We start from the raw sequence: 27433 nt of genomic DNA on the forward strand, positions 1-27433 counted from the left end.
TACAGCAGGTATGCACATGTGCATTAGAGGCATTTAGAGGAACTGTGTGGATGAATGCCGTGTCCAAATGGTTCAGCCTACAGGACAAGATACAAAACATAAGTCTATAAATTGTTTTTTTTAGTTGATTTATGACTAGGCGTGGCATAATTACTTTGAAAAAGAGAGAAGTAAGTCTATAGAAAATCACTCTTATTATTCTGTCTCCTCTATTTTCAAGAGTGTAACAGCAGCTCATTTGTCTGCAGCACAGAGTCAACAATGAATCTTAATATTTTGATCTGAAAAGGTGCATCTCTCTTTTCCCTCCATTGTTTATGTGTCACTGGTGTTGCATAAGATGCAACACCTAGTAAAGAGAGGAACGCAACAGTATATATTTTACTAAGTTAAATTACAAACATAGTAATGTACAGTGACTTAGTTAAGTAACTTTAATCTGATTACTGGATTGGAAATATTAATGTGTTAGATTACTCGTTACTGAAACAAGGGGTCAGACTAAAGTAATGCTTTTCTAAGTAACATGTTACTGACATCATTGTTTATGACATTTCTGCTCAAGCTATGTACAGATTTGTCAGGTTTCCTTTATGTGTCTCAGCCAATGATAAACTCATTCTTACGTGTTTATGCATATTTAAAATTTAGCAATGACGGAGATTGGATTAATTACTAGTTGTTTTAATAATTTCTGTCAGCAACTGTTTATAGTTATTAATAGGTCAACATTATTGTTGCACAACAGGGACAAAGGAAGAAGTACTGAGGAGGAACAAATGGAATTAGATGCTGTCAAGAAGGAACAAGATTCTCATGATGAGGGATGATTGTTGTTACAATACAGATAACTTTTGTGGATTATAAATTTTAAAAAAAAATCTACGTACATAAATTATGTGTAAAGCACTCCACACTGAAGTCAAACTGTACATGACAGACAAGATTATGTAATGTTTATTTTTTTCTGTCAAAATATTTAAACGATATAAAGCAGTTTAAAAGCAAAATCAATTTCCAATCTGTCTAAAAACATATACAATCATTTCAAAAATAGCTCAACATTTAATCTAAAACACTTATACAGTGCACACATTTCAGATCTAAATGAAAACAAAAACATTTTCTATATTGTCTTTTGATGCAGAGACCAACAAGAGGACAATTTATACAGAAAAATCAACCAACAATCATCCAGAGAAAACCCACCTCTGCATAGACCGAACATGAAACTACATGCAGATAGACTCCAGGGTGGGATTAAAAACTACAAATGTCTTGTTACAAAGCATCAGTGCTAACTCCGGCTCCACCATGCAGCCCACAAACCAACCAGTTTAACAATCATTTTTAAAATCAAAAAAATTCAAGAGGGTCTGAAAACATCCATAATTACTCAAAATAAAGTTCTTAAAATGCTTACAACCCTAAAATTACAAACATACATTATGATTCATATAAAATAAAAACGTTTTTCTCTATAACTTTCTAGTTTCTGCACACATGGGGGTCAGCAGATGATACATGCGACTAACCTCACTTGACTGATAACATAGCAATTCTGAACCATGTTTGCAAGATCTAAATGAATAAAGGTATCTGTGTTTTATTTATTTTTGTTCAGGACTTTGTCAGAGACCCTCTGAGCATCTTCAGCAAGTAAATCAAGGAAAAGCTTCAAAAGTTTGTAGGTCGTGACAGCAGAGAGACTCATAGATAATGGGATTCCAACAATTGGAATAAATCTGAATACTTCCTCTGCTACCATTAGTGCAGCCCTGGTTGAAAGCTGAAGAATCACCTTCTTGATGAGTTCATGAGTTATGTTTTCTGCAGCCAATTGAGAAGTGAGGACAGCCTTCAGCTCATCATATGGTATACCTGTTCTGAAAGCTGTCCTCTTTAGAGATCCAATACTTAGACCAAACCCAGTCACATAACGGGTGACAGCACCAACCAGCAAAGCCAGATCAACACCAACAGAAAGCCCTGGAACTGGAACAGCTGCTACAACTCCTGAAAGAGCAGTAAGACCCCATATTTGACGCTTAAAAACCTTTTTCTTCTTTTCAATGATATCTGGGAATATGTAGGTAGAGGATAACAGCAGAGCGTCTCTCTTGTGATCAGGTAGATCCGTCTCTAAGGTGTATCGTAGGTGAGGGAAATCATACAGATTGATGTCATGGCTGGACACCAGGAAGACCTGTGGGGACTCAAATCCTTGATCCTTAAGACCTGTGTTAAAACAGGAAACATTCATGTTATAAATCTTTGCAGTTTCATCTATTTTCTTTTAAAGTATATTAAAAATGTTTTAACACTCTTCAAAACAACAGCCAGTGGACGACGCTTACTTTTAACACAATCATCTCTGATCTGTGTTAAGGTATTCTCTTGGCTGAAATCCTTTTTTCTTTGTTCATCTCGTAAATTATGGTCAACCTTTGAGCGAACAAAGTAGAAATTCTTCCCCATCTTCTTGATCTCCTTTGCAAGTTTAGCATCATTTTCTCTGAAGCGATCAGCTGAGATGATGATGAAGAAGTCAAACTTCTTTAATCCAACATGATTCAAATACTTTTTAGCTGGAAACCTGGTGGTTCCGATTCCAGGAAGGTCACTGAAGATGATATTGGGATAGTTTGGATGAGAATATTCTTTTACCTCCAAGGTGGTTTCTTTAACACCAGTTGGAGCAGCATCTTCACTGTCATCTTCTACCTCTCTGAAGGCATTGACAAATGAGGATTTACCAGAACCGGTCTCTCCAGTGATTGCTATGTTTAGTGGTACATTGTTTTTACTTTCCAGATATTCTCTGATTCGTGCAGCTGCAGCATCACTGCTGTTTCCCATAGCATTTTTCATTGCTGGCATCATTTCTGGATCTGCTTCCCACGGTTGCTCCATGGTGAACTATGAACAAAGAAAAGACGAGTAATCAGGAAAAACATGTAAATATGATGTGATTGTTATTTTAATAAATACCAAACATGTACCGACCATAAGTATGTCATTGGTGACATATGTAGATGTTTTACAACCTGTCAATTTCTTATCAGAGTACCTTGTCAGTTATTCTGATGGTTTCTTCAAACATCCAACATAACTTTGGAAGATATAAATAAAAACCATGTTGTGCATGAACGATTTGCCTTAGACTAGAAAGACTATTTATGTACTATTGTCTTATAACAATACAATTATATGTGCTATGTTTTAAAACTCAAAGATGCGTAAATGATTTAGTGATCACACTACTAACATATAAAGTATGTAGTGCCTATATACTTAGAAAACATTCTAAATATATGTTGAGTGTAATTTGATCACAAAAATACTACACTTAGGATATACTAATCAAGCACAGTTATATCACATAAAACACATTTATATTACATAAAAAGCTGTATATTTAAAGTATACAAAGTATAAATTCAGTTGTTAAAAAAAGTATATGATAGTACTCTAAGTACACTTTAAATTGTGATTTTCTACTATTTAATTACTATAAAAATGCACTAAGTACAAAATTAGCTGTTCCAAAATAATATGTTTCAAGTATACTGATGATTAGTCTGACTTAAAGTATGCTCAAGTATGCTAAAATTCAACATACTTACTATATTTATTTGTCACCTGGGTAACTTTGGAAGACATAAATAAAATAGATAAAAACCATGTTGTGCATGAACAATTTGCCTGAGACTGGAAAGGCTAAAAGTAAAGTATTTATATACTGTTGTCTTAAAACAATGCATATCATTATATGTGCTATGTTTTGAAACTCAGAGATAAATTATTTAAAACCAGCTTTACACAATGTATTTGTGAAGGATTAAAATACAGCCAGGATGAAGGCAGTCCCAATATGAACTGTGTCATAAATGCTGTAAGAAAGTCCAGTAACTTACAGATAAACAGGTGAAAAGGAGGGCAACAGTCAAACCAATGTAAACAGCAGGATGATAGAAGGATGGCCACAGCAGATGTAGCTGAGAAACTAACAAAAGACAAAAGGTTAGAGAAGAAGAGTCAGAAAAAATTATTAAAAAAACAGCCTTAAAAACTGGAAAGGATGAATGTTGGGATGAAAACTAGGGCTGTAGTGATACAATAATCTTACGATCTGATACACAATATTCTGTTCACAATACAATATATATTGCGATGTTCAGCAAACAATACAATTCAATACACTTTTGCGATTTTCGTGAAATATTGTGACTGTTATAGAGTTGGATTTAATTAATTTAACTGAAAACTGATTAAAAACACCAACTACACAATACCTGGCTCTGGTTGGACATGGACACAGACTTAAAGTCAACAGCTGGACAAAATGAATCAAAGAAGTGGTGATAAAACATGTTTCTTTTAATTGAAACAGTACAAATTGTAGCTTTCATGCATTTGTAAAGTAAATAAAGTGCACCAAGTACCCTGCTCTGAATAGTTTGATACCTTTTTAACCTAGACACTTAACATCTGAAGGAATCACTTGCGGATGAATATTGATTTTTTTTCTAGGAAAGAAAATATCGATATATATCGCAAAATCGATATTATTACACAGCCCTAATGGAAACAGGTTGTTCAACTTACTAAAGGAAACCACTGAGGGTGAGCAGAAGACAAAAACCATAAAAAATGACTATATTCATTTAGTCATTTGAAAATGACTAAATTAATTTTAATTACAACAAACACAACTCAGCAAAAACTAAATGGAGCAAGAATTGAAAGGAGTGTCACAGGAAAAACAGGAAGGACAAAATACCCTCTCTTTTGTCTTTACTTTGACCTTCTCCTTATTTGTTCAATAGGCCTTGCCATGTCCTGTTTATTATTGATTATATTCTGTATTCACTTCTTTTCATAGGTTGTTGTCAAATGAGTTCACTTCTTTGTGCTTAGTTTCTCTATTTATTCTTCTGTATTTGTGGATTCTTGATTTTTGGAAGATATAAATAAAAACCATGTTGTGCATGAACGATTTGCCTTAGACTAGAAAGACTATTTATGTACTATTGTCTAATAACAATATAATTATATGTGCTATGTTTTAAAACTAAGAGATACGTAAATGATTTAGTGATCACACTACTAATATATAAAGTATGTAATGCCTGTATACTTATCTATCAACAGCGATAGATTAGTATCGCTGTTGGCCTGAGTTAACCTGGGAGTGGTAAAGGTTTTGCACTCGTGGTCAAAAAGAAGGAACAAAGTAAATGTTTGTTTAATGAAGGAGGAAACGTTCAACATGATATTACAAGCATGACACAAGCTACTGAATGTAAATTCAGTCACAGTAAGGTTTTGTTCCTTTTTGTGTTTATGGTCACTTTATCAATTAACACAAAATAGTGAATAGTGTTGTAGAAAGTTTCAATGAAAGAAAATGTTTATCAGCAAGGTTCATTTGTGTTTGAATGAGAGTCCAAAGACTAGAATAGCAAATATTTTACTATATTGCACTCTCTGACTCATATACAGGATGGGATAGTTTAATAATTCTTCAGAAAACTGTAGTTTCTAAGCTCAACTGCTGTTCCTCATCTCTCCACATATGGCAAAAATAATAGAGTTTGCTTACCATGGCGATATTGTTCTAAATGTTGTTTTATCCTGCGGTTGTAGCAGTAGGGTCAAGCTTCAGCTGTGTTCTACTAGTTTAGTGGTTCTGAACGTGGCCGGTACCGCCCCCCAGGGGGCCTTCGGAGGACGGCAGGGGGGACTGACAGAAATTTTTACTAAAGGGGGGCGCTGGGATGCCTTTGGGGGGCGTTTGGTCGAAGGTAAACTTTACACCTTAAATGCACAACAATACCAGTTTAGACTTTGAGCAACTTGGTAAAACTGTATTGTGTAACATTAAACCATGCTTGGCTGCAACTGTATCGATGGCAGCTCTTCTTCTATTCAGTGTTTGTAGCTTCTTGGCGCAGCTCCACTCCTGCTAGTAGCTTCACCGCAACAGTTCAGCGTTACACCAGCTGATGACGTTGCAGTGATTCACTTTGGTATTTTTGTACATATGTTTTGGCAGTTCTGTGACCATGTCAAAGCAGCAACTTATATTAAAAAGTGTTTTATTTCCGATTGAAAGCTGCCCGCTACCATGGAAGGACAACAGAAAATCGCACATGTAATTACTAAAATCACGATACCCTCACTTTGTATCCCTCTGAAAAAATGAACCCATTTAAATAAAGAAATCCCTCCATGGGTGATGATACCATGATAGAGAGCGTTCATTTTGTAGCGTTAACACCGGTGTTGTACGTGGTCCGGTATGGGTGATAGAACAACACAGCACTTTTAAATTTCAATAATCAGAATACCGAAATTGTTTCCGTTTGTCCTGTTTATTATTGATTATATTCTGTATTCACTTCTTTTCATAGGTTGTTGTCAAATGAGTTAGGGAGTTTAGTTAGTTTCTCTATTTATTCTTCTGTTTTTGTGGATTCTGGATTTTGTTCTTAGATTAGTATCGCTGTTGGCCTGAGTTAACCTGGGAGTGGTAAAGGTTTTGCACTCGTGGTCAAAAAGAAGGAACAAAGTAAATGTTTGTTTAATGAAGGAGGGAACGTTCAACATGATATTACAAGCATGACACAAGCTACTGAATGTAAATTCAGTCATAGTAAGGTTTTGTTCCTTTTTGTGTTTAAGGTCACATTAGCAATTAACACAAAATAGTGAATAGTGTTGTAGAAAGTTTCTAAGAAGAAGAGTCAGGAAAACATTAAAAAAAAAAACCTTAAAACCAGAAAGGAATTAACACAAAATAGTGAATAGTGTTGTAGAAAGTTTCTATGGAATAAACTGTTTATCAGCAAGGTTCATTTATGACTTGAAGCAATCTAACTAGACAATAAGTAATAACAGATTTAATTGGTCTTTGTCAAAAATATTTGAATTTCAATTAATTTCCACTTTTTCATAAATAAAAGGAACAAAATTGTTAATAAAGCAAGTACTCACTTTGTTGGTTTCTGCAAACTTGAAAAAGCAGCACAGTGTAGAAATTCACTCGGTAAATATAAACCAGATTATGTGTAGTGGAATTTGAACCTCTTTGACAGAGAAAATATGCTGGGCAGTTACAGTCTAACAAATGGAAAGTGAATCCTTTCAGAATGTGGTTTGAAGGAAGAAAAAGGGGGAGGAGCGTTGTATGTGTCTGAACTGATCTGGCACAATAACTTTGACTAATCTTTGGCTACCTGAGAAGAGGGGAATTCTGACTCCTGTGAATGGAGGAGCTGAATGTTAAAGGGCATTTTTATTTCGATTTGTGCAGGCCTCTGCCAGCAACCTGCATTAAAGATCAACCAGCAACTCCTGTGGTCTGACTCCCTTCTTCAACTGAACACAACGCAGAACATGTCAAGGTTAACCGACTGTATAAGGCTAGGTTATTTATCAATAAAGAATATTAATAGTATATACATGGTGTTCAGCCCATTTGTGTACCGTATTTTCCGCACTATAAGGCGCACCGGATTATAAGGCGCACCTTCAATGAATGACCTATTTTAAAACTTTTTTCATATATAAGGCGCATAGAATAGACGCTACAGTAGAGGCTGGAGTTACGTTATGCATCCACTAGATGGAGCTGCACTAAAATGAATATCAACAAAACAGTCCGACTCGGGTCGGCGAGGAGAGCCTTCCGCGACTGGGCCGGTGCCTGACGATGGTCACCCTTCTCCGTTCGCGCACAGCATGTTCATGGAGAACGTGGTGCTAAATGACCTGCAGACGACCTGGTTCTAGACAGTTGGTAGGTAGATAGGTCAGTCAAACTTTATTAACAAACCAGCGTTCTGACAACTATCCCAGCATGCACCGCACACTTCTTCTTTTACGGCCGAAAATGAAGTGGCGGCTGCTTACCGTAGTTGCTAGACCTGTTGTGGCTCAATATTGGTCCATATATAAGGCGCACTGGATTATAAGGCGCACTGTTGGCTTTTGAGGAAATTGAAGGTTTTTAGGTGCTCCTTATAGTGCGGAAAATACGGTAAGTTTGAAAACAAGAAGCTCCTCTGAAATCTCTTTCTGTTTTGTTTCATTAGATACACAAATGGAGTTGGAAGACCACAAGTGCAGTGTGTGTGACAAGACTTCCTCTGTAAAGTCAAACCTCACTCAGCACCTGCAGCTTCACGGTCTAAAGGTGTGTGTGTGTGTGTGCGTGTGTGTGTGTGTGTGTGTGTGTGTGTGCGTGCGTGTGTGTGTGTGCGTGCGTGCGTGCGTGTGTGTGTGTGTGTGTGTGTGTGTGTGCGTGTGTGTGTGTGTGCGTGTGTGTGCGTGTGTGTGGGGTGTGTGTGTGTGTGTGTGTGTGTGTGTGTGTGTGTGTGTGTGTGTGTGTGTGTGTGTGTGTGTGAGGTGTGTAAGTAAAGCTTGTCTCAGCAGCCACTGGGCTACAGGAAGTGGAAGACTCGGCTTTGCTCCTTCTCCAGTTGGGCAACGACACTGACCGTCACCTGGTGCTGGCCAACCTGAGGCCGAAGGTCGCCTCTGGGGTCGGCTCTCTGCACGAGCACAACAGGTCGGCTACTGACATTGTAAAGCGGTATGAGCCTCAGTGGGGCTACATCGTGTTCGGCCGACGCCTGGGAGCCGACACACCTGAGACCAGAGAGACCAAAAAGACAAAGTTCTCCTGGATGAGTTACCCTCAGGCGGGACGGGTCACCAAGGGCAGCCGTCTGTTATACCTCATCAAGATGCTTAAAAACTGTCCACCTGCCAGAATAATATCAGGGACTCATTAGAGATTTATCTTAATTAGGCCCGAGATTTGAAGAGTTGGTGAAGGCTTATTGTAATCGCAAGATTTCTTATTCTTATTCTTTTTTTTCTTTTTTTCCCGCCACTTCGCGGGGCTGTTTGGGGCCTTTAACATATTCAAAAACTCACTCATATGAGTGAGTGCAAATATGTTCTTTAATAAAACACTCTAAAAGTGTTTCTGTTCATCAATGTTAATATAAAAATTATCACAATCATTTCTATCAAACAAAAACATTGTGCTCTTTATTCAGAAATGCCTCAAAACAATTAAATAATCACATCAAAAGTTAGAAACTTTGTCTATAGTCATTTCTTTGATTACCAAATATATTAGTGTGTGTGAGAAAATTTGTCAATGACAGGTATTAATTTAAAATACTTTGTAGAACGGCACTTTGTGAAGTTCGGTCCATTTAACTGTATTAGCTTACTGGCACATATTCCATATTCAATATGGCAGATGCTGTGACGTATCGCAGCAACGGGCGGGCCCGCTCCATGAGGCGTCTACGTATTCATGTCTATGGGCGGGAGCTACACAGGACCCCAGAATGCTACGGCTTGACGCTGTTGTCACGGTTGCCTAGAGAAGGACACTATGCAGCCACGGTGAGTTGCTATCAACGTGTCTTTTTACAACATCCTCAACCCGATACTCCACCATCCTTAGTAGTAAATCCTCTCATAAAGATATTTCTGAGGATTCATTTTGAATATAAAGATACAGACGCGTGAGGGAAGACGCAAATCCTAGGCTGAATAATGTTAGTGAGGATGAACAGAGGCAATAAAAAAAAAAGTGTCCATCTCGGTGCAGTGTGCTGCTGTATGAATGGATCAGGAAAGGAACTGCAGACCCGTCAGAACCTAAAGAACCAGACATCAGCGTCTCTTCTTCCCTCAATCATCTCCTGAGGCTGATATGGTACAGAACATTTTGCTATGAGTAAGTTTCTTATTGTGCTTTTACTGGTTTGATTATTTACTTATTTAATGTATAATAATATCAGCCAAAATAATACAAATGGTCATTTAAAGAACAAAACATACAAATAGATTAACAGTAAATACATAACTATTTCCTACTTTAAAAGAGGTTTGTTAGGGCTTTCTGTAGGTTTTATTTTGAAATGTTGATATATTTTATGAATTCATTGTTCAGTGGTCATTTAATGTATTATTAATGCACCAGACACAGACCTGCAGCCTTGGGCGGTTCTAGACCAATACCAAAGGGTACCAAAGAAGTTATACTAAATAAATGTCTATTGTTAATACTCAGTGGTGGATTTTTTTTAACCTTCACAATTTTACTTCAATAATGAATTAAAAATTATACCGCCGCACTTTTGCAGCACTATAATGCAACATGTAAAGGATCAGACTTTCTATCTGCCAGGGATCTGCAACCTATATCTCTGGAGACAAAAGTGGCTCTTTGGCTCTCTTATGTCAAATGATGAAATATTGCTTTGTTTTTGTTTGTTTTGTTTTTTTTGTGTGCTCTTTTTCAAGTGTTGCCTTGAAAAACACTGACTACCTTGGCTCTTGTGGTGAATTTGTTCTAGAATCAGCCTCCAAACCTGACTCCTTTTTTGTATAAATTATTCTGGTAATATTATTTAAATCCCCTATTTCTTTTTAAATGTTTTATTGGCTCTAGTGGCCTTTATTTGATAGTTCGTTGACAGGAAATTGGGTAATGAGAGAAATGGAAGATATGCGGCAAAGGTCACCAGGCCAGGAATCGAACCTGCAACGGCCATGTCAAGGACTGAGGCCTCCATATGTGGACTGTGCTTAATCCCTGCGCCACCACAGCACACCCTGAGTGGCCCTTATTTTAATTTCTGAAAGGTGGCAACACTACTTCCTAGGTCAAACGCACTCAGGATGGTATCAACGATGTGGAACGCTAGCTCCTTTCCTAATCTAATATAATGAAACAGATTTGGGCTACTCTTCTCCATTTAAATTTAAATTAAATGAACATTTTTAAATATTAAATGATTCATAATTTAAGGAGTAATTAAAGTCAACTTTCACAAAGCAGCAAGAGAAATATGCATTTTTGCTTCAATATCATCTTTCACTTGCAACAGCATTCATTTTGGTTAAAGCTAAACATTATTGCTTTTAGAGCACATACATGATATTGATTATTGTTTAGCCATAAGTAAGAAAAAAGGTGGGTAGGAGAAATAAAACTAACTGAAAAGTAGAAGGCAACGATAAAAATCCTGTCGTTTTGTATGCTGTTTCACCTCTTCACCGCTAGATGTCCTCAGTTAGCTTCTTCTAGATCACTTTGTTATTAACACTTAGTGAATCAATAAACCTGAATCCACTTTGTGTTTAGTATAAATTTTTTTTCCTGTCTTGTTTTAGCCATTTTTTGACATTCCCAAATGGGATTTGTTTACTGTCCCAGTTTGTTGGAGTGAATGTGAATTTTGTTGTTTATCTGGTGCTAGTTAGCTTAAATTGTTTTCTTTATATTTTTACTTGAAATTTCACCTGAGTTAACAGTAATTATGTTTTTAAAAAAGAAAGAATGGTGGGAAAGTAGAGGTGGAAAGTATGCAGTTGCACTTTTTCGACACCAGGTGTCGCATAGTTCTGGTCCAAAATATCCTTACCCTATCACCTGCATGAATTTATATTAATTTTAGGGTTTAAAATATTCAATTTATCATTATTTTTTTCTTCCTTTTTTTCAAGGTTGATAATGCATCAGAGATTTTAATTTTATTTTCTAAAAACAAGAATTGTCTGCATACACTGAAACTGATTCAATTAACTGATATTCTATAAACCACACAAATTCAATTTATGCATTTATTTTTAAGTGCTTGTGCTGTTTTTAGAAGCAGCAGAGAAACAAATGGAAGTACGATAATGTGCAAAATGTGAATTTTGCATAACGGGTCCACTTTGTGTTTTTAAAAAACTGCAAAGCCACCACTTTGTCTTTTATACAGCAGTTTAATCAGTATGTCAAAACAAATTTAATCAAATATTAAAATTAAGTTAGTCATTCTTTGTAATAACTCAGATTGAGGATTGTCATAAAGTGATGCAACAGAGCTGATAATCCTCAGTGCTTCTCATGTCTGATGTCATTCATTCTGCAATGAGATGAAATTGAAGTGCAATGGTAAAAGCACCAGTATTTATACCACCATGTTTCATAGTTTCCATGATCGTCTTGGAAGAGGAAGTTGCTCTTCAATATAAAAGTATTAAGTTGCAAAACTTTGATTATTGCAGGTTCACAAACAATAAAGGGTCAGCTGAGAAAAGTGCAACATTATTCTACAAAATCAAGCTCTGGACGCTAGATTGTTATTCCCTTCTGCTCCTTTTCATGTTCTACTGAGAAGTGCCTGGTAGAAACAGAAAAGAGAAAACATCCCAGTAAATTAATGGCAGCAGTCACATAGACCAGAATCCATTAAATATCAGCTACAGACAATTGTTTTGTTGCTAAACTGTCTTTGAAAAATCAGTTTCTGTCTTCTCTTCTTGTTCAGCCCCAAACAAACCAGTTTTACATCAGAGGATCACTGCTGCAGTGGAAACTGTTTCATGGTCATTTTTCTGCACCAGTCATCCATCTGACTTTGTTTTCCTCCCGGTCTGTATCTGTCTTTTTGGTCTTCCATCAGTAATATCTGTTGAGGCTTTGAGTCACTGTGCTGATGTCTGGTTGTCCATTCATCCAGATCTCTCGAAGAACCCGTTCCCGCTCCTCCAGTCGCTGGGCCCGGTCCAGTTCTAAAGAAACAAACAGACACTTTTAAACACATCTATCCTCTGATTTACTTTTGGAACTTAGCATTTTGTTTTATTTGTTTTATCTGGTTTTCTGCACATAAAGTTGGACTGTGAGCAGAGAATCAGAGCTAAACTCAGACCTTACAAGAAAACATTTTCATAAAAAATAATTTCCATCCATTTGATGAGTTATTTATTTTGTCTTTAATTTAGTGAGCAGAACCATTTATTCTCCGGTCATTCTTAGCCTTGCCTCAATGTATGATTATGTTTGTGTCTTGACAGTTTCTAACACACTGGATCGAACATTTAACATGCTTCTCTTGCTGGACTTTTACAGATGTCAACAACAACCTTTTCGTCCTAAATCTTCAAGATGTCACCCTACACTGTTATGGTTAATCAAGACATAACCGTGTCTCATACATGAATTATATTATTTCACCAATTTAGAGATTCAGAGCTGTTTTTTTAAAGCTTGTCCTCTCTTTTTGTTTAGCCCCAAACAAACCCATGTTACCTCATTGTTCAGAGGCTCACTGCTGCAGTGGAAACTGTTTCATGTTAATTTTTCTACACCAGTCATATATCTGACTGCCTGCACTTTGTTTTCCTCCCGGTCTGTTTATGACTGTTTGGTTTTCCATCAAGTTATAACAAAACGTGTAACTTTTCCAGCAGCCATTGTACAGCACATAAAGTGGTAAAACCAGCTGACCAACAGTACTGGACTTCAGCTTTGGTTGCTAGGTGATGGGCTAGGCTTGGTTGATGTTGCTAGGTGACAGCGCAGTGCCCAGTTTGACTGAAAAATCAGTCAAATTGGACACCTCCAATTTGAAACCTCCTGATTTTCCAGACACCAAAAACACATTAATTTATAGCCATAAAACAGATGTGTTTGTTTTAAGCATTGGGATGATTTTAGAGGCAGTTGAGACCCAAATGGAAGAACAAAAACGTGAAAAAAGTAAATTTTGCATAATAGATCTCATATTTTTCCCCATTGAATAGTTTACAATGTGAGATCACACTATACATTCAAAGATTTATTTATTTTAAGCTCTTTTACACATCTTACTCAAAAGTAACAACTGCATCCACATTTGCAGCTTAATGCATATTTGCAACAAAACATTTTTCAATAGACTCACCTGTTTAGAGTTTTTTTTTTTATAATAATGATACATTGGCCAACATATTTGATGCGTCTGATTTCAGTGTTAGTACTCATCAAAATGTAATGTTTGCTAAATTGTTGACTGTATGGTGTCTTCTTTAAAAATGTGTTTTTATTATGTAAAACACTTTGAGCCGCTTTGTTGCTGAAATGTTCTGTACAAATAAACTTGATTAATTGGTTGATAGAAGGAGGCTATAAAATGGAGAACCATTCAAAGGTGTTTCTGTGACAGATACCCTCAGAAGATGTGAACATGGTGGCGTTCAGCAGAGCTCTCTCGAAACGCCTGCGTCGCCGTGCCGACAGGTCAGACGTGTCGTCCCAGTCCTCTTGCTCACAGTCCCCAGTGTTCCCAGTCACTCCAGAGGCCACAACCACAGCACCGGTGTTGTCTGGGTTACCGTCTGATGTGAGCTGAGGGCGGGCACAGAGGTGCTGGCGACGGTGATGTCTGACCCTTTGGCGATTCTGAAGGTCATTGCTGTTGCCATAGTGGCAGTCCGCTCGGCAGTGTATCTGGAAGACGATGGCGCACAGCGTGACCAGGAGACCAACACACACACCGCCGAGGAACACTAGAGCTGTTCTCTCAGGTTGGTCTGCGACAAAGGGAAGCGACAATCAATTCAGAGTTAAATGGACAGCTGATGGTTTCATTCTCCTCTGTCTTCACGTTCTGCATCTCCTCCTTTCTCTGCTTCTTCAAACTCTTCATCTGGGATCAAACTTCCTGTTTCCACTGCCTGATCTCCATCTAGTTTCCACATTTGATTCCTCATATTTACAGAAATCAAGACATTACAGTTAAAATCTGGCATCAAAATGCTTAAAAATGACATTTATTTCCTTTTCGGTTCAAAAAGTGTTTTTGAATTTGTTTGTAAAAAAGAAAATCTATATATATGTATAGCAGTGGAAAGGTTGAGTCTGATTTAAAACAGATTAAGTCTCCATTGACTATGTATTTGCATAAATTCAGGTTTTATTTGTTTACTGTTTCAAAAATTCAAATTCCCAAAGGGAAATTAAATGTTGTTGTAACTCATGTTAATTCCAAGAGTTGCTGTAGACAGTGATGGCTGTTGGCAGGAAATATCTCCTTGTAGCAGTCTGTGTTACAGCAACTCTGAAGAACCCTCTGACTGAAGATACTCTGTCTTCTCAAGACAGACTGGTGTAGAAGATGGTCAGGGTTGTCCATAATGTTCTTGATTTCATGAAGAATCCTTCTGTGCATAATAATCTCCGGAGACTCCAGAAGTTTGGAAAAGTGCTGCCCGAATCTGTTCTTTTGTTGAGGTTGAATGTTTTTATTTTAGTCTTAAAAAAAAAAAAACAGAATTCGGACATAATTTACAATTTTTGTCTGATGACGTAATTTTTAAATATTAAATCACATGTTTTGATCAGTTATTCAGTACTTGAGTAGCCTTTTAACCAGAAACCTCTAAATTGAGTAACTTATTGGACAGTTTTTACTTTTACTTGAGTACAATTTTAGAGCCGTCCATGTTTCAAATGTTTGTTCAACACAGAAATACGTGAGAGCTATAATTAGAAGACTGATCACAGTCAATCCCACATGAATTGTTGATCCCACCTGCAATGAAAGTGTAAGCAGCCAAAAGGTTGCTCAGCATCGCCATCTCCTGGGACCCCATCTTCACCTGCGTGTCTGGGCTGCCGGGTGTTGGAGTGCTCATATTGTGGCTGAGATGAGATCAGTATAAGTTCCTGGAGAAGTTGGATCAGAGCCTCATCTCTCCTCCTGGATCATCAAGTTTATAGGAAAAAACAGAAGAGTAAGTGAATGGTTCTGTCGCATCTAAACTAACAATTCTGCACAGCATTTGAAATAATAAATATAATTTATAATATTAACACAATGTATTTATTAGTGCCTATAAAGGCTTTCAAATTCACCTTAAAAAGTGACATCTTTATTAAAAACACAATCAAGAAAAAAATGAAACCCATAAAACTACTGGATAAAACAGTAAAACGCTCAGGTGAGCTTTCTTATGATCTTATAGTTTTAGATCATTTTAAACGTAGAACAAACTCATCACGACATAATGATTCATAACTGCAGCTATGTGCTACTAAAGAAGCACTCTAGATATAATTGGTTATTATTTAAAGGGGAATTATTATGCAAAATTCACATTTGGCAGGTTTTATACTTCCATTATGGCCTCAATTGCTTCTAAAAACAGTTCAAGTGTCTAAAAAAAACATTCAGGTGTTTTTCGACAATAAGTTAATGCTTTTTGATGGCTGGAAAATTAACCGTTTCACAAACCTCCTGATTGTTAAGTCACATTCCACGATCAATGCGTTGTTACCTAGCAACCTCAGCTAAGCCCAGCCTGTTTCCTAGCAACCCAAGCACATTTGGTCAACTGGTTTTATTGCTGTATGTGCTGTACAATGGCTGCTGGAAAAGACAAGTGTTTTGTTATTGACTTACTTACTTGCTGCATTCTTGTTTGTGCAGGAGGCTCTACTTCTACTTTTCTAAGATAAGATTGAGTTTGGGTCATGTGGCCGGCAGCAACTAATTTGGATTTAAAGTGACAAGGCAAGACAATCTTATCTAAGAATTATTTTTGTGTAACAGATGTACTGAACATGATTTGTGTAGCCCAGAGATCTATCATAACCTGTCCAAGGAAGTATTATAGGTTCCCTTTAATTAACGTACAAGTCAGTCTCTTAAGGCAGTCAATCTACTTTTGCATTTGTACTTGCTTTCTGTACAGTGAACTAAACTCTTTTCACTTCCCCACCTCATTTTTCTTCTTCCCTGGCTGCAGTGAAATAATCCCCAGGCAGAGCATCCATCAGGCAGGCAGGTCTGTACACTTGACCTTTGTGTGGAGCATGTGGAAAAGGGCAGGTGTTGCTCAGTGCTCACACAGTGACCATGTCACCACAGATAAATGTCCAAAATCCCACGCTGAGAGGAAAACGTACTGAAAGGAGCTCATGACTCTGATGAGCTTTACCACCTCTGAAAGGTCGCTGTCAGAAATGTTGAAGTTGTCAATGTTTTACAACATTTATCCTATCTACTTTATTTTGCATTAAAATATATTATTTACTGCCTTTTTCACAATATTGAGGTTTTGCACTCAATGAACAGAGTGAATTGGTGTTATTAACACATTTTAAATGGTAATAAATCATGGCGTACTGACACAGAAAGGACATTATTCACCCAAAATTAGTCGATATTGCATGTTTTCAGTGTTTACAACATCAGCAGACTGGCAAAAACCAATGAATGTCATTTACAAGGGATAATATCTTCCTCCAGTGGGAACAGGAGGAAGAGTAGCATCAGTACAAGAAGATGAGATGCTGTAAACATGAAGTTGTACCACTCAGTGATTGGATTAAACTTGTGGATTAAGTTCCTAAAAATCCCAGTCCATTAGTACTGGTGCTCTCATCTTGAAGTCAGAGAGTTCTTGCAACTTCAAGGAAGTATTTGTAGCCTGTACTGTATTTCTAAATGACTCTTAGCTACAAGTTCATATTTCACTGTAGTTGCTTATCTCTGTTTTGCAGAGGTCACTGCATTGTTTTCTCTTGATTAATCTGTCCTAGTTTGACATTTAAAGATAATAAAGAGCAGCAGATCCTTTTTTTAGTGTGTTTTGTGCTAATAAACCTGACAGGGAAAAAAACACTGATGAGCATAGACATTCGTTTTCTCCTTCCAACATATTTGTTGGAGGTAAAAATGCCAACACAAGGTAAAAGGTAACGGCTTGGGTGACAGATTCCTGTGTTCAACCTTTCACATTCTGGCACACCACCTTCCAGGGTCCCACTTAAGCTTTTGTTGTGCTTTTGCTTTTGTGTTCAGCTCTGGAACTAGAATATTAAACACGTTTGCTCAGAGTCTTTGAGTTCACGGCATTATACAAGAATAACTTTAAAGGTGACCTCTTATGCTTCATTGAACAGGTTAGGTCGCAAAACATGCTCATTGCATTCTTTTTGCACAAAATTATTCCTACATAAAGAGATTTCAGTCTGCTCAGTTCTGCCTATTGTGAGCTCCTTTCAGAATGTGCTGTTTTAGAGCGTCTTGTCACTTTAATCAAATAAGCATTGGATTGCTGGCCCCAATCCAATGTTTACACCTAAAGGAAGAAGAATACAGGAAGTGGTTTCTACATGGTAAGTCTTCAACAAAACTCTTGTCTTTTCCAGTAGTCACTTTTCAGCACACACAGCAGTAAAACCAACTGACCAAACATGCTGGAGCTCTACTTGGGTTGCTAGGCGACGAGCGGAACTCCGCTGGGGTTGCTAGGTAACAGAACCCCAGTAGAAGCCCCAACAGAAATTATTTTGATATTTCTGAGTGACCAAAGCAGGGTAAATGGAGTTGAATTAAGTGTCTGTGAAATACGCAGGTTATGTGTTGGTTTTTTCCCCCTGTGCAGTGTAAGCAAATATCCGTGAAGACAGAGCAGCTTCTGTTTTTAACACCTAGAAATTGCTTCACGCTGTCTTTAAACATTTAACTTTTAAACTGTGGCGAAAACATAGACGTTAAAACCTAAACGCTGTACTCTAGTGATGAGAAGCTGTAAAGTCGGGGCACGAGTCTAAACTCATACATAAAAAATGTATGATGCACTCAGAGGAGATCAAAGTGGCCTAATTTCTCAGGATGTCTTCAGCTGTAAAGATGCAGAAAGACAGCACTACTGACCTGCAATATAAAGACAGCATGCTGGAGGACAGATGTGTGTTTCGTCTGTCACATTTCTGAAAGCGTCCAGACGCTTTTTCCCCCTGTCATACCTGTTCATTCTCAGGAAGGCAGTACATCGGGGTTTGAATTGTTTAACAAAACTAACCGAGGAGTTTAGTAGCGTGGCTGTCGACCATAGCATGAACACAACCTCGAAGCACTTCTAAATTCACCGACTGTCAGAGTCGCTTTGTGATGTTGTGTGGAAAAGCTCCAGGAAGCGGCTGCCCTTCCTTCTCACCCTCTGTTGCTTTCCCTCCAAAGTCTGGATGCGACAGTTCGACTTACAGCAGGAAACATGTCAACATGATTTCTTTACTTAAGGTTATTACAAGTACAGATTTCAAAATAGGCATCTAATGAATGTCTTAATCTAATATCAGTCAACTGAGCGTCACAGTTATGTAATGTCATCAGTAAGACACTCCAGGCCTGCAGCCAAGTCATCACCGCCACTCTGCCCAGGAGTCAACACAACACAAGCTACAACATAACACCATCATCTAGCTGCATGTCCATCACTGACACTGTCCATTCGCCTTTTTTAAATAGAAAAAACAAAATATTAAAAGAAATAGACGTCACGTTTCTGGTGGGAGTGACTAATGAATAAAAACAATAAGATGGGTGATAAAGGGATGCATTCTTATAGAAAAACCGTACAAACTACATTTATTTTTAATTCAAATTATATACTTACATAATAAATACTTCATGAGCTGCACAACATATAGAACTACAGCCATCTTCACAAGACAGATATTATATGAGATTCTATTGGGCTACATTCACACTGCAGCCTGAAGTGACCCAATTAAAATTTTATGTGAATTTAAAACATTTTTGGCGTGGGTGTTCACACTTCCAAATAAATGTATCTTGTATAAAATCTCCATTGTGAACTGCAAACGACCTGAAAGTCCTGCATGCGCAGTAGAGGCTGCAATAACAACAGCATTCTCAGTGTTTTTCCAACCGCCATAAAAGAAGAAGTGCGGAAGTAAACATGGATGCTAACGGTGGAGCTTAGCTTACGATGTTTAAGTTGTTGTCCGACTGGAGCAGCATATTAACAACTTAATCCTCATTAAAGTCCGCTATGATTGTTGTTATTCTTCCTGCTTGCGAGTATCAGGACGCAGAATAGTGAGATTTGTCGAGTGTCAGTGACGTTCAGATCTGATGAATGCGACCTGAACATTCAGATTCACATCAAATCTTTTCACAGTTGAAAAGATTTGAAAATATCTGATACGTATCAGATATCCAAGTGACCTGGGTCAAAAAATTCGACCTGTGTTGTTCAGACAGTAATGAAAATATCAGACACAAGTCGCAGTAAGGCAAAAAAAAAAAAAAAAAACTGAATTGGGTCACTTGGGGCTGCAGTGTGAACGCAGCATTAGTGCCACAAATATGTTCATGTGTCCATGGCTATGTTTATACAAATTACATATATCTATACACAAAAGCACAGTAAATAAACACACTACAAACACACCATAGAAACATGTGATAGACACATTAACATATTTTTGGCATTAATGGAACCCTGTCGTTTCAATAAAAGGTTTTTGTTGCTCTATAAAGTGTTTTTATAGTATTAATAATAACATTATTCTTTGAAAAACTTGCCTTCCACCAAGTTTAATGTTTAATGTGTGTGTGTGTGTGTGTGTGTGTGTGTGTGTGTGTGTGTGTGTGTGTGTGTGTGTGTGTGTGTGTGTGTGTGTGTGTGTGTGTGTGTGTGTGTGTGTGTGTGTTTGCAAGTCTGTGTGCTGGATGTTTGTAACTAACATGAAATAAACAAGGTCAATGAAGAAATCCTTTGGTTGTATCTAAAACCTACATTTAATATAAGATTAAATTAGTTAATTGAAACTCTCATCCTATAAAAGTAAGTTGCTGTGAATTAATTCAAATTCAAAAATACTTATCTGATCCCAAAGAGAAATAAAATGAATAAATCAGAATCTAACAAAGCCTTGAAATTACAAATATTTGGCTTTCTCAAATATTTAAAAGCTGTATTCTCATTGATCATTTTTATTTTTTGTTAAATTAAGAAACATTTAGGAACAAACTAATTCTGATCCTCGTTTTATCACAGAGTGTAATCTTCTTTACCATTCTGCTGACTGGCCAGATTATTACACTGCAAAATGTTGGTTTAGAAAACTGTCTCTTCTACGACTCTCTCTGAACACGCACGCACACACAAACACGCACACACACACATGCACACACATCTTCCAGAATGCGCTCATCAAAGCTGAAGTGTATTTCTCCCTCTGTGCATGTCTAATAACACTAACACGATGTGACAGTGGCCTTTCCCTCTCCTGCTGCTAACGTGACACGCAGAGAGAGCAGAAACAATCAAATGAGACAAAATGCAACGAAAGCAGCAGAAAGTAGACAAACTGAGCAGAAGCAGTAGTAACATCTATCTTTCTTTCTGCAAAATACTAACATCTGGACAACCAAAAAGTGCAGTTTTTAGCAAATATTAGGTATATTATTATACTTACAGTTTAATAATCCAGAGGCCAGTCGTCTGCTTTCTCTTCTTCAACTCTCCTCTTTACTCCTGTCCTTTGTAGTCATCTCATCTCACTGCTCCTCCTCCCGTCTCCCTCCACTATTTGCTCTTTCCCCTTAAACAGAAACTAAAACGGTTCAAACTGTACAATTAGATGCATAAATCCACATAAAGCCTTCACTTTGGCACACAAGCTCCAGCGTCTTTCCCTGAGTTCTGCAGGAGCAAATTAAAAACGTCTTTCATTCTTCTCTTCAGTTCTCCCGTCTGATGCAGCAGCAGGAAGAGGAGGAGGAGGAGCAGGAGGAAGAGGAGGTGCGTTGCTCCGACTCTTTTCCAGAGGGCAGTTTTCCATTAGTCCATTTTAGTTTTTCCAGGTTATTTTTCAGACAGAGTTACAGAGGTCAGATCTCGAGGGCAGAAATGTGACATGAAAGACCCGGACAGGTCGAGTGAATCTCCCTCCTCCCTCGCTGCCAAACCTCTGCATCCTTTTCTTCCTCTCACTTACAGGCAACAACGCCACACACACATCCACATAGCTGCACATGCAGACTGGGTGCCACTCCTCCTGCTTAGAGAGAGGAGAGCGAAACACAGAGCGATTTGTCATGTCACTAAATCAGTGTTTACGATGTAAAACTTGTCACAACCAGGCCTGTCAAAATAGCAAAATTGCTGGATGATAAATTGACCCAGAAGTTATTGCAATAAACGATAACATTGATGTTTTGAGACTACTTTTAAGTGTTATATTGATAATTGCATAATAATGCAAGTTTGCCCTCTTGAAGAGCAATAAGCTTAATACTGGAAGATATTTTAAATACCTGAAATAAACGAAAAACTGACATAAAAACCTATAGAAGCTGAGAGCGGACATTTTCTAAATTAACGTTTTCCTGATGGTTTTCTCAACATAAGATAATATCGAGAACACAAGATATTTGGTTTATGAGTTAATTCAATTCAAATTAAATTAAAAGAATGCTTTATTGATACCAAATGGAAACTGAATGTTGTTGTTACTCATAATCAAATTCTTCACAACAAACCTGACTTTTTCAAAAAGTCATCTGGCATTTGTGGCTCTAAACTAGTTTTATTTCCTGACAGCAAAATGTCTCTTCAGGCTGTAAAGGCTGAACACTCCTGCCATAGTTTCTTATCTCTGTATAAATAACATAAAATCCCAACGTTGAAGAATACACCGTAGTAGCAACGTGACAAAATGTTAAAAGTTTGAAGTGTATGAATTCTCCTGATGAGAAAAACATAAAGAAACAAAAGTTTGCATGTCCAAGGTGAGCCAGCAAACCATGTTTAATTTAGGTTAAAGTCGACCAGATTCTGTTTATTAAATTTTCATCAGCCAACCTGTCCTGTTGGCAGGTTGTTTCCTAGCTGACGTTACGCAACAGGAAAAGGCTGAAAATCTTCCCGCCTCTGGCTGGGTGGCTGGCAGCTTTTTCCAGGCCAACGGCTCTCAACAGGTATGTGCAAGAAAAACACGCCGGCATCCCCACAAAGCTGAGAGGTCAAACTTACAAAACGACATCTCAAATCAACCAGCATTTCCCAAACAATTAAGCTCATGCAGCCAGCTTCAGAAATACTACAAAGTTCTTTGAATGCAAAGCCTGTTCAAGCTCTGCATTTAAATCAAGCAGATGTACTTATACCATCAGTGGTTTTTACGTTATTTTGCCGCATGCCTGCACTCCTGCTTTGCTGCTGCAGCTCTTCACAGATCCCACAGCCGCCAATGAAACACTGTCAGAGGTGAGTATCGTCGCCCTCATCTACCCCCTGCTGAGTAAGCTTCCCCACACTGGAAGAAGCCGTCTAATTTAATGTTAATGTGTACTTATCCTACATTATACATCGCTGTTAGGTGAATGGGAGAGTGACTTCAATGTCAGTAATACTCTGAGGTTGCAAGAGCTCTGAAATAAATGGTCTCACCAACACAAACTTTAGTTCCAGCTTAATTTGACGTGACAAGGGCAAAAATAATTAAGAGTTCAAATTGGATTTTATGTGTTAAATTAAAAAAAAAAAGCTGGAAATATGATCAATAAGGTCCCAAAAATGGAGAAGTGAAGGGACTGCTATACAAATAATGTATTTTTCAAACATGTATGAGAATACTGCTAATATTCAATGGTGGACAGTAAAGTATGGAGCTACATTATGGCCAAAAGCAAAGAATTAAATTGAAAAAAAAAAATTGAAAAAAAAGATGTGAAACTGAAAACTCTCTCAAATTATTTTTTTTTCCATTTGAATTTTTTTTTAAAGAAAACTCCAGTTTAGCTCTGTAAAGTTTGCCTTTAATCTTAGCCAATTGTTTTATTTTTTTAGTTAATTTCCAAGCATTTTGCTGTTTTTCTCCACCTAGGTGTAAAATCGACAAAAAGGTATTTTAGGATAATCTAAAAACACTCTTTTCATTGAGATCGCTACAGTTATGCAAAGGTAAATTGTTATATTAAAGTGGGAAAACCTGCAACATTTCTGGAACAGAAATCTGTTTTATAAATCATTTCAGTGAACAAAGTCAACTAGACACATTTTCCAGGGAACAGATTCAAATATAAACCCATACATCTTATCAAAGTTGCTGAATCCAAATCTAAACATATTTGCATATGAATTATTTATGGTATGTGTAGAGAAATGTTTGCCTGACTTGTTACAGTTCAAGTATCAATTATTGCTTCTGTCTTTAAACTTTACTGTAGATAAAATATTAAAGAAACAAAAGAGAGAAAACTGACATTTTTGCTTCGAACTTTGGCAATAAATACATTTCTAAATTAAAACACTAATTTAAGAAGATTGTAAACAACAAGCACAACCTGATATTGTACATGCTGAATGCACCACACGTGGACCTCTTTCACACCAGTGCATCTATTTTTTGCATCCCCTGCACAGGTTGATGAAATATTAAGAGTCTTAACTCCATGTAGTGCGTCCTGTGAGGAATCGTCTGTCATCAGTTAAATATTGAGGGACAGGACTAAGGATGAGGAACTCAGAGTTTTCTCTGCAGTTTACATTTCTCCTGCTGGGTTTTACTGACGGATAAATCATCAGTTAACTATTAAAGTATGAATAAATGTCACTAATATTGTTTTATAAATAAAAACAGGATTTAAGATAAAGAGCTACAGGTTAACTATAACATGCTGTGGTGAAACATACATTGGAACTGCAAAAAATAAAAAGTAGACTAAATCTGTAATTTTAAAGAAATGATTGAGAAAACAACTAGTTGTAGTTTCTTGGAAACTATTTTCATCTGTTTATTGTAACAAAATAGCACATTTTGAAAAGTTTTACTGGAAATAAGTAAGAGATGTGGAGAAAAAATGGAAATAAATGATGCCTCAGTTTAAGGTAGTAAGAACATTAATTACATTTAATTTGTAAACATGGGAAAAACTGTATGAAGCTTCAGATATTAGATTAGATTAGATTAGATTAGATTAGATTAGATTAGATTAGATTAGATTAGATTAGATTAGATTAGATTTATTGTCACTGCACAGTTGACAACAAAATTAACAATACAGCTCTTCTTTTATAAACAAAGTGCATAAGACTAGACAGAAGTATGACCTGGAAAAAATGTTAATTGAAAGACAAAACAAAAAAAACCCCCACAGCATCCAAAAAAAAGTGTTGTTCAGTGTCTTTATCTCTAACCAGCTGCGCAGAAGCTCAGCCAGGGTTGCTAGGTAACGGGGCTGGGCTCAGCCGTGGTTGTTAGGTAACAGCGCAGTGCCCTTCGACTATGACTTAACAATCGGGAGATTTTTGAAACGGCTCATTTTCCAGACCCCAAAAAACACTAACATATTGCTTAAAAATGTCTAGATGTTTCCAGATACAGTTGAGACCCAAATGGAAGTATGGAAACATACAAATGTGAATTTTGCATAAGTTCTGGCATTAAAGTTCCTTTTAATGCCAGTGTTCATCACATCCACACTAACTGCCTTTTAGAAAATCCTAATTAATAAATGGCATCCCACAGCAGTGTGTGACCAAGCAAGTGACCAGCATGAACAGGAAGTGCCAGGTCGTAGTGAGCGTATGGCTCCTCCACACACTTCTAAGGCTCTTGTTTGTTATTGGAAAAGGGTTGAATTGCTGATATGTCGTACTTCTTCTAACTTATGTCTTTTAATCCAGTAACAAACATCAAATAAGATTCAATACACTACAAAAACACAACATCTTACCAAGTATTTTTGGTTGAGTTTCTAGTAAAATATCTTAAAATAAGACAAAACAAACTTACAAGTAACTTTTCAGCAAGATGTATGAGGGTTTGTTTTTTTTTTAAATCACTTAGTACTGATGAAAAAGTACTAGTCACTGGCAGATTATTTTGTCTGTTGTCCTAATTCAAGTTTGCTGAGATATTTGCATGAAACTAGACCAACAATACTTGGTAAGTATTTGCGTTTTTGCAGTGTAGCCATACTGACAGCTTGGCGGTTCAAGCATTGTCAGAAAAAGGAAATATATTAAAAAATAAATCAAGAGGGATTCAGAAAAAATCTTTGTTGAAATGTTTACAGTCTTACCTCTATTTGATTCCCCAAAATAGTTTAGTTCCAGACTGACATTTTATTAATATTAAACTGATTCTGTGGAGAATCAGGTACTGTTCCAGCATTCTCTGTTTCTTTAATTCATATATTTCACAGCAGGAGAACCGACTGGCCCTGCTTTTTCTCTTAGACATGGACTGTCTCTTTTATTACCCAGAGTCTCTGTTGCTATGGGGCACCTTTACTCAGCCAGGACTTTTGGCCAGAATACAGACCTCATTATATTCAACTTATCTCTGTGTGTGCGTTTTGCTTTCATATCCCTGTGGGCACTTTAGACATCCCAGCCCTCTGGGTGCTCCTGTCTGGTCCAGGCCGCTCCTTGAGGATGAAGCCTTGGTTTTAGGGTACGGGTTAAGTTGTTTCGGTTCAGGGTTAGGGTGAGGGGCTATGGACAATATAATGTGGGTAAGTGTCCCCATGGGGATAGCAGAACAACCAAATATGTGTGTGTGTGTTATATAAGACAGCTGTTCATGTGGCGATAATCTAATCATTCCCATGACTGAGTCAAGTGGAATTGAGGGCCTCTCGGACTCATCCTCTCTGCACACGTCTCTCTCTGTCTCTATAACCTCTTTCTATATCTTATTATCTGTTCCTGCTCTGACTTTAAGCTGCTCCTATTCCGCTCTATTGCACTTTTCTTCTATTTTATGCCTTAATACAAAATATCTATGATACAGTCTCTCTGCATGTTCTACACTTTTATGGGTCATTTTGGTTACATGGGCTAAATGGTATTGTTGCCTTATTGTTATTTACAAATAAGTGAAACTGGAACCTTATATACATTGTAATGAAACATATCCATTTGTTTACTGTCTCATAAAATCTGATTAATATTCCCATTTTGAATATTTTTACACATCCATTTGAGTCTTAACTGCTTCTGAAAACAGACAAAGTGCTTAAAAACCACCCAGTTGTTTTTTGGGGGCTTTTTGGCAATAATTTAATGTTTGTGTGTCGGGGAAAAAGATCCGTTTTAAAAACTTCCCAAACGTTAAGTCACATTCAACTGGAACTGCGCCGTTACCTAGCAACCCCAGCCAGCCCAGCCCGTCACCTAGCAACCCAAGTGGAGCTCCAGGGCGTTTGGTTTTACCGTTATAGGAGCTGTAATATGGCAGCTGGGGAAAAATTGTTTTTTGTCGACTTACCATCCAGAAACCACTCGTATCACTTCTAAATGTACAACTATATAAAAGCAAGTCGACTTGCAGCTTTCTTCTAGTGTGTGTAAACGTTGAGTTGGGGGCGTGGTCAGCAGTAGCTGATTTGGATTTAAAGTGACAGAGCCCTAAAAAGGTCATTCTGAAAGGAGCTCAAAATAGTCACAACAGTTATCCAAGACTGATTTTATGTAAAAAAAAAAAAGTAATATACATGCTTTGTGTAGCCTTTAGATCTATCCTAGCCTGTTCAAAGAAACATCTAATATTTATTCCCCAAGAAATATTAAGGAACTGCAGGGCTTTTGATAAAATATTCTGTTGGCTAACAAGACAAAAGTTTGTCATCAGACCGAAAAATAACAGCATTTCAGAATCATGTTAAAAGTAAAACAGTATGATGGGAGTATGGTGGCTTGTGGTAGGTTTGCTTCTTAAAGATGTCAGACAACTTATCATAATTGATGTTAATCATAAATTTTGCTCTCTATTAGAAAGTCCTGCAGTAAAAGGTTCAAATCCCATAACACTTTT

General features: G+C 37.3%; 2 protein-coding genes across 3 annotated transcripts; both read right to left on the reverse strand.

Moving 5' to 3' along the window:
• Positions 1-961: 961 nt before the first annotated feature.
• LOC103462785 (interferon-inducible GTPase 5-like) lies at positions 962-7175 on the reverse strand. Of its 2 annotated transcripts, XM_008405781.3 has the most exons (4): positions 7000-7174; positions 3918-4006; positions 2358-2919; positions 967-2238 (listed from the first exon to the last, which is right to left on the reverse strand). In XM_008405781.3, exons 3-4 carry the CDS (start codon positions 2911-2913, stop codon positions 1607-1609), a joined length of 1188 nt encoding a protein of 395 aa, XP_008404003.2. In that variant the 5' UTR covers positions 2914-2919; positions 3918-4006; positions 7000-7174; the 3' UTR covers positions 967-1606. The 2 variants fall into 2 exon arrangements, with proteins under 2 accessions (XP_017159399.2, XP_008404003.2); XM_017303910.2 differs by lacking the exon at positions 3918-4006 and having other exon boundaries at positions 962-2238; positions 7000-7175.
• A 4024-nt stretch (positions 7176-11199) lies between these two features.
• Positions 11200-21714, reverse strand: LOC103462784 (protein eva-1 homolog A-like). The gene is made up of 4 exons (XM_008405780.3): positions 21086-21714; positions 15381-15548; positions 14017-14379; positions 11200-12597 (listed from the first exon to the last, which is right to left on the reverse strand). Exons 2-4 carry the CDS (start codon positions 15481-15483, stop codon positions 12485-12487), a joined length of 579 nt encoding a protein of 192 aa, XP_008404002.1. The 5' UTR covers positions 15484-15548; positions 21086-21714; the 3' UTR covers positions 11200-12484.
• Between the last annotated feature and the right edge of the window lie 5719 nt (positions 21715-27433).

Source organism: Poecilia reticulata, chromosome 3 (assembly GCF_904066995.2).
Source record: "Poecilia reticulata chromosome 3, P_reticulata-male-v2, whole genome shotgun sequence".
NCBI classification, from domain to species: Eukaryota; Metazoa; Chordata; class Actinopteri; order Cyprinodontiformes; family Poeciliidae; genus Poecilia; species Poecilia reticulata.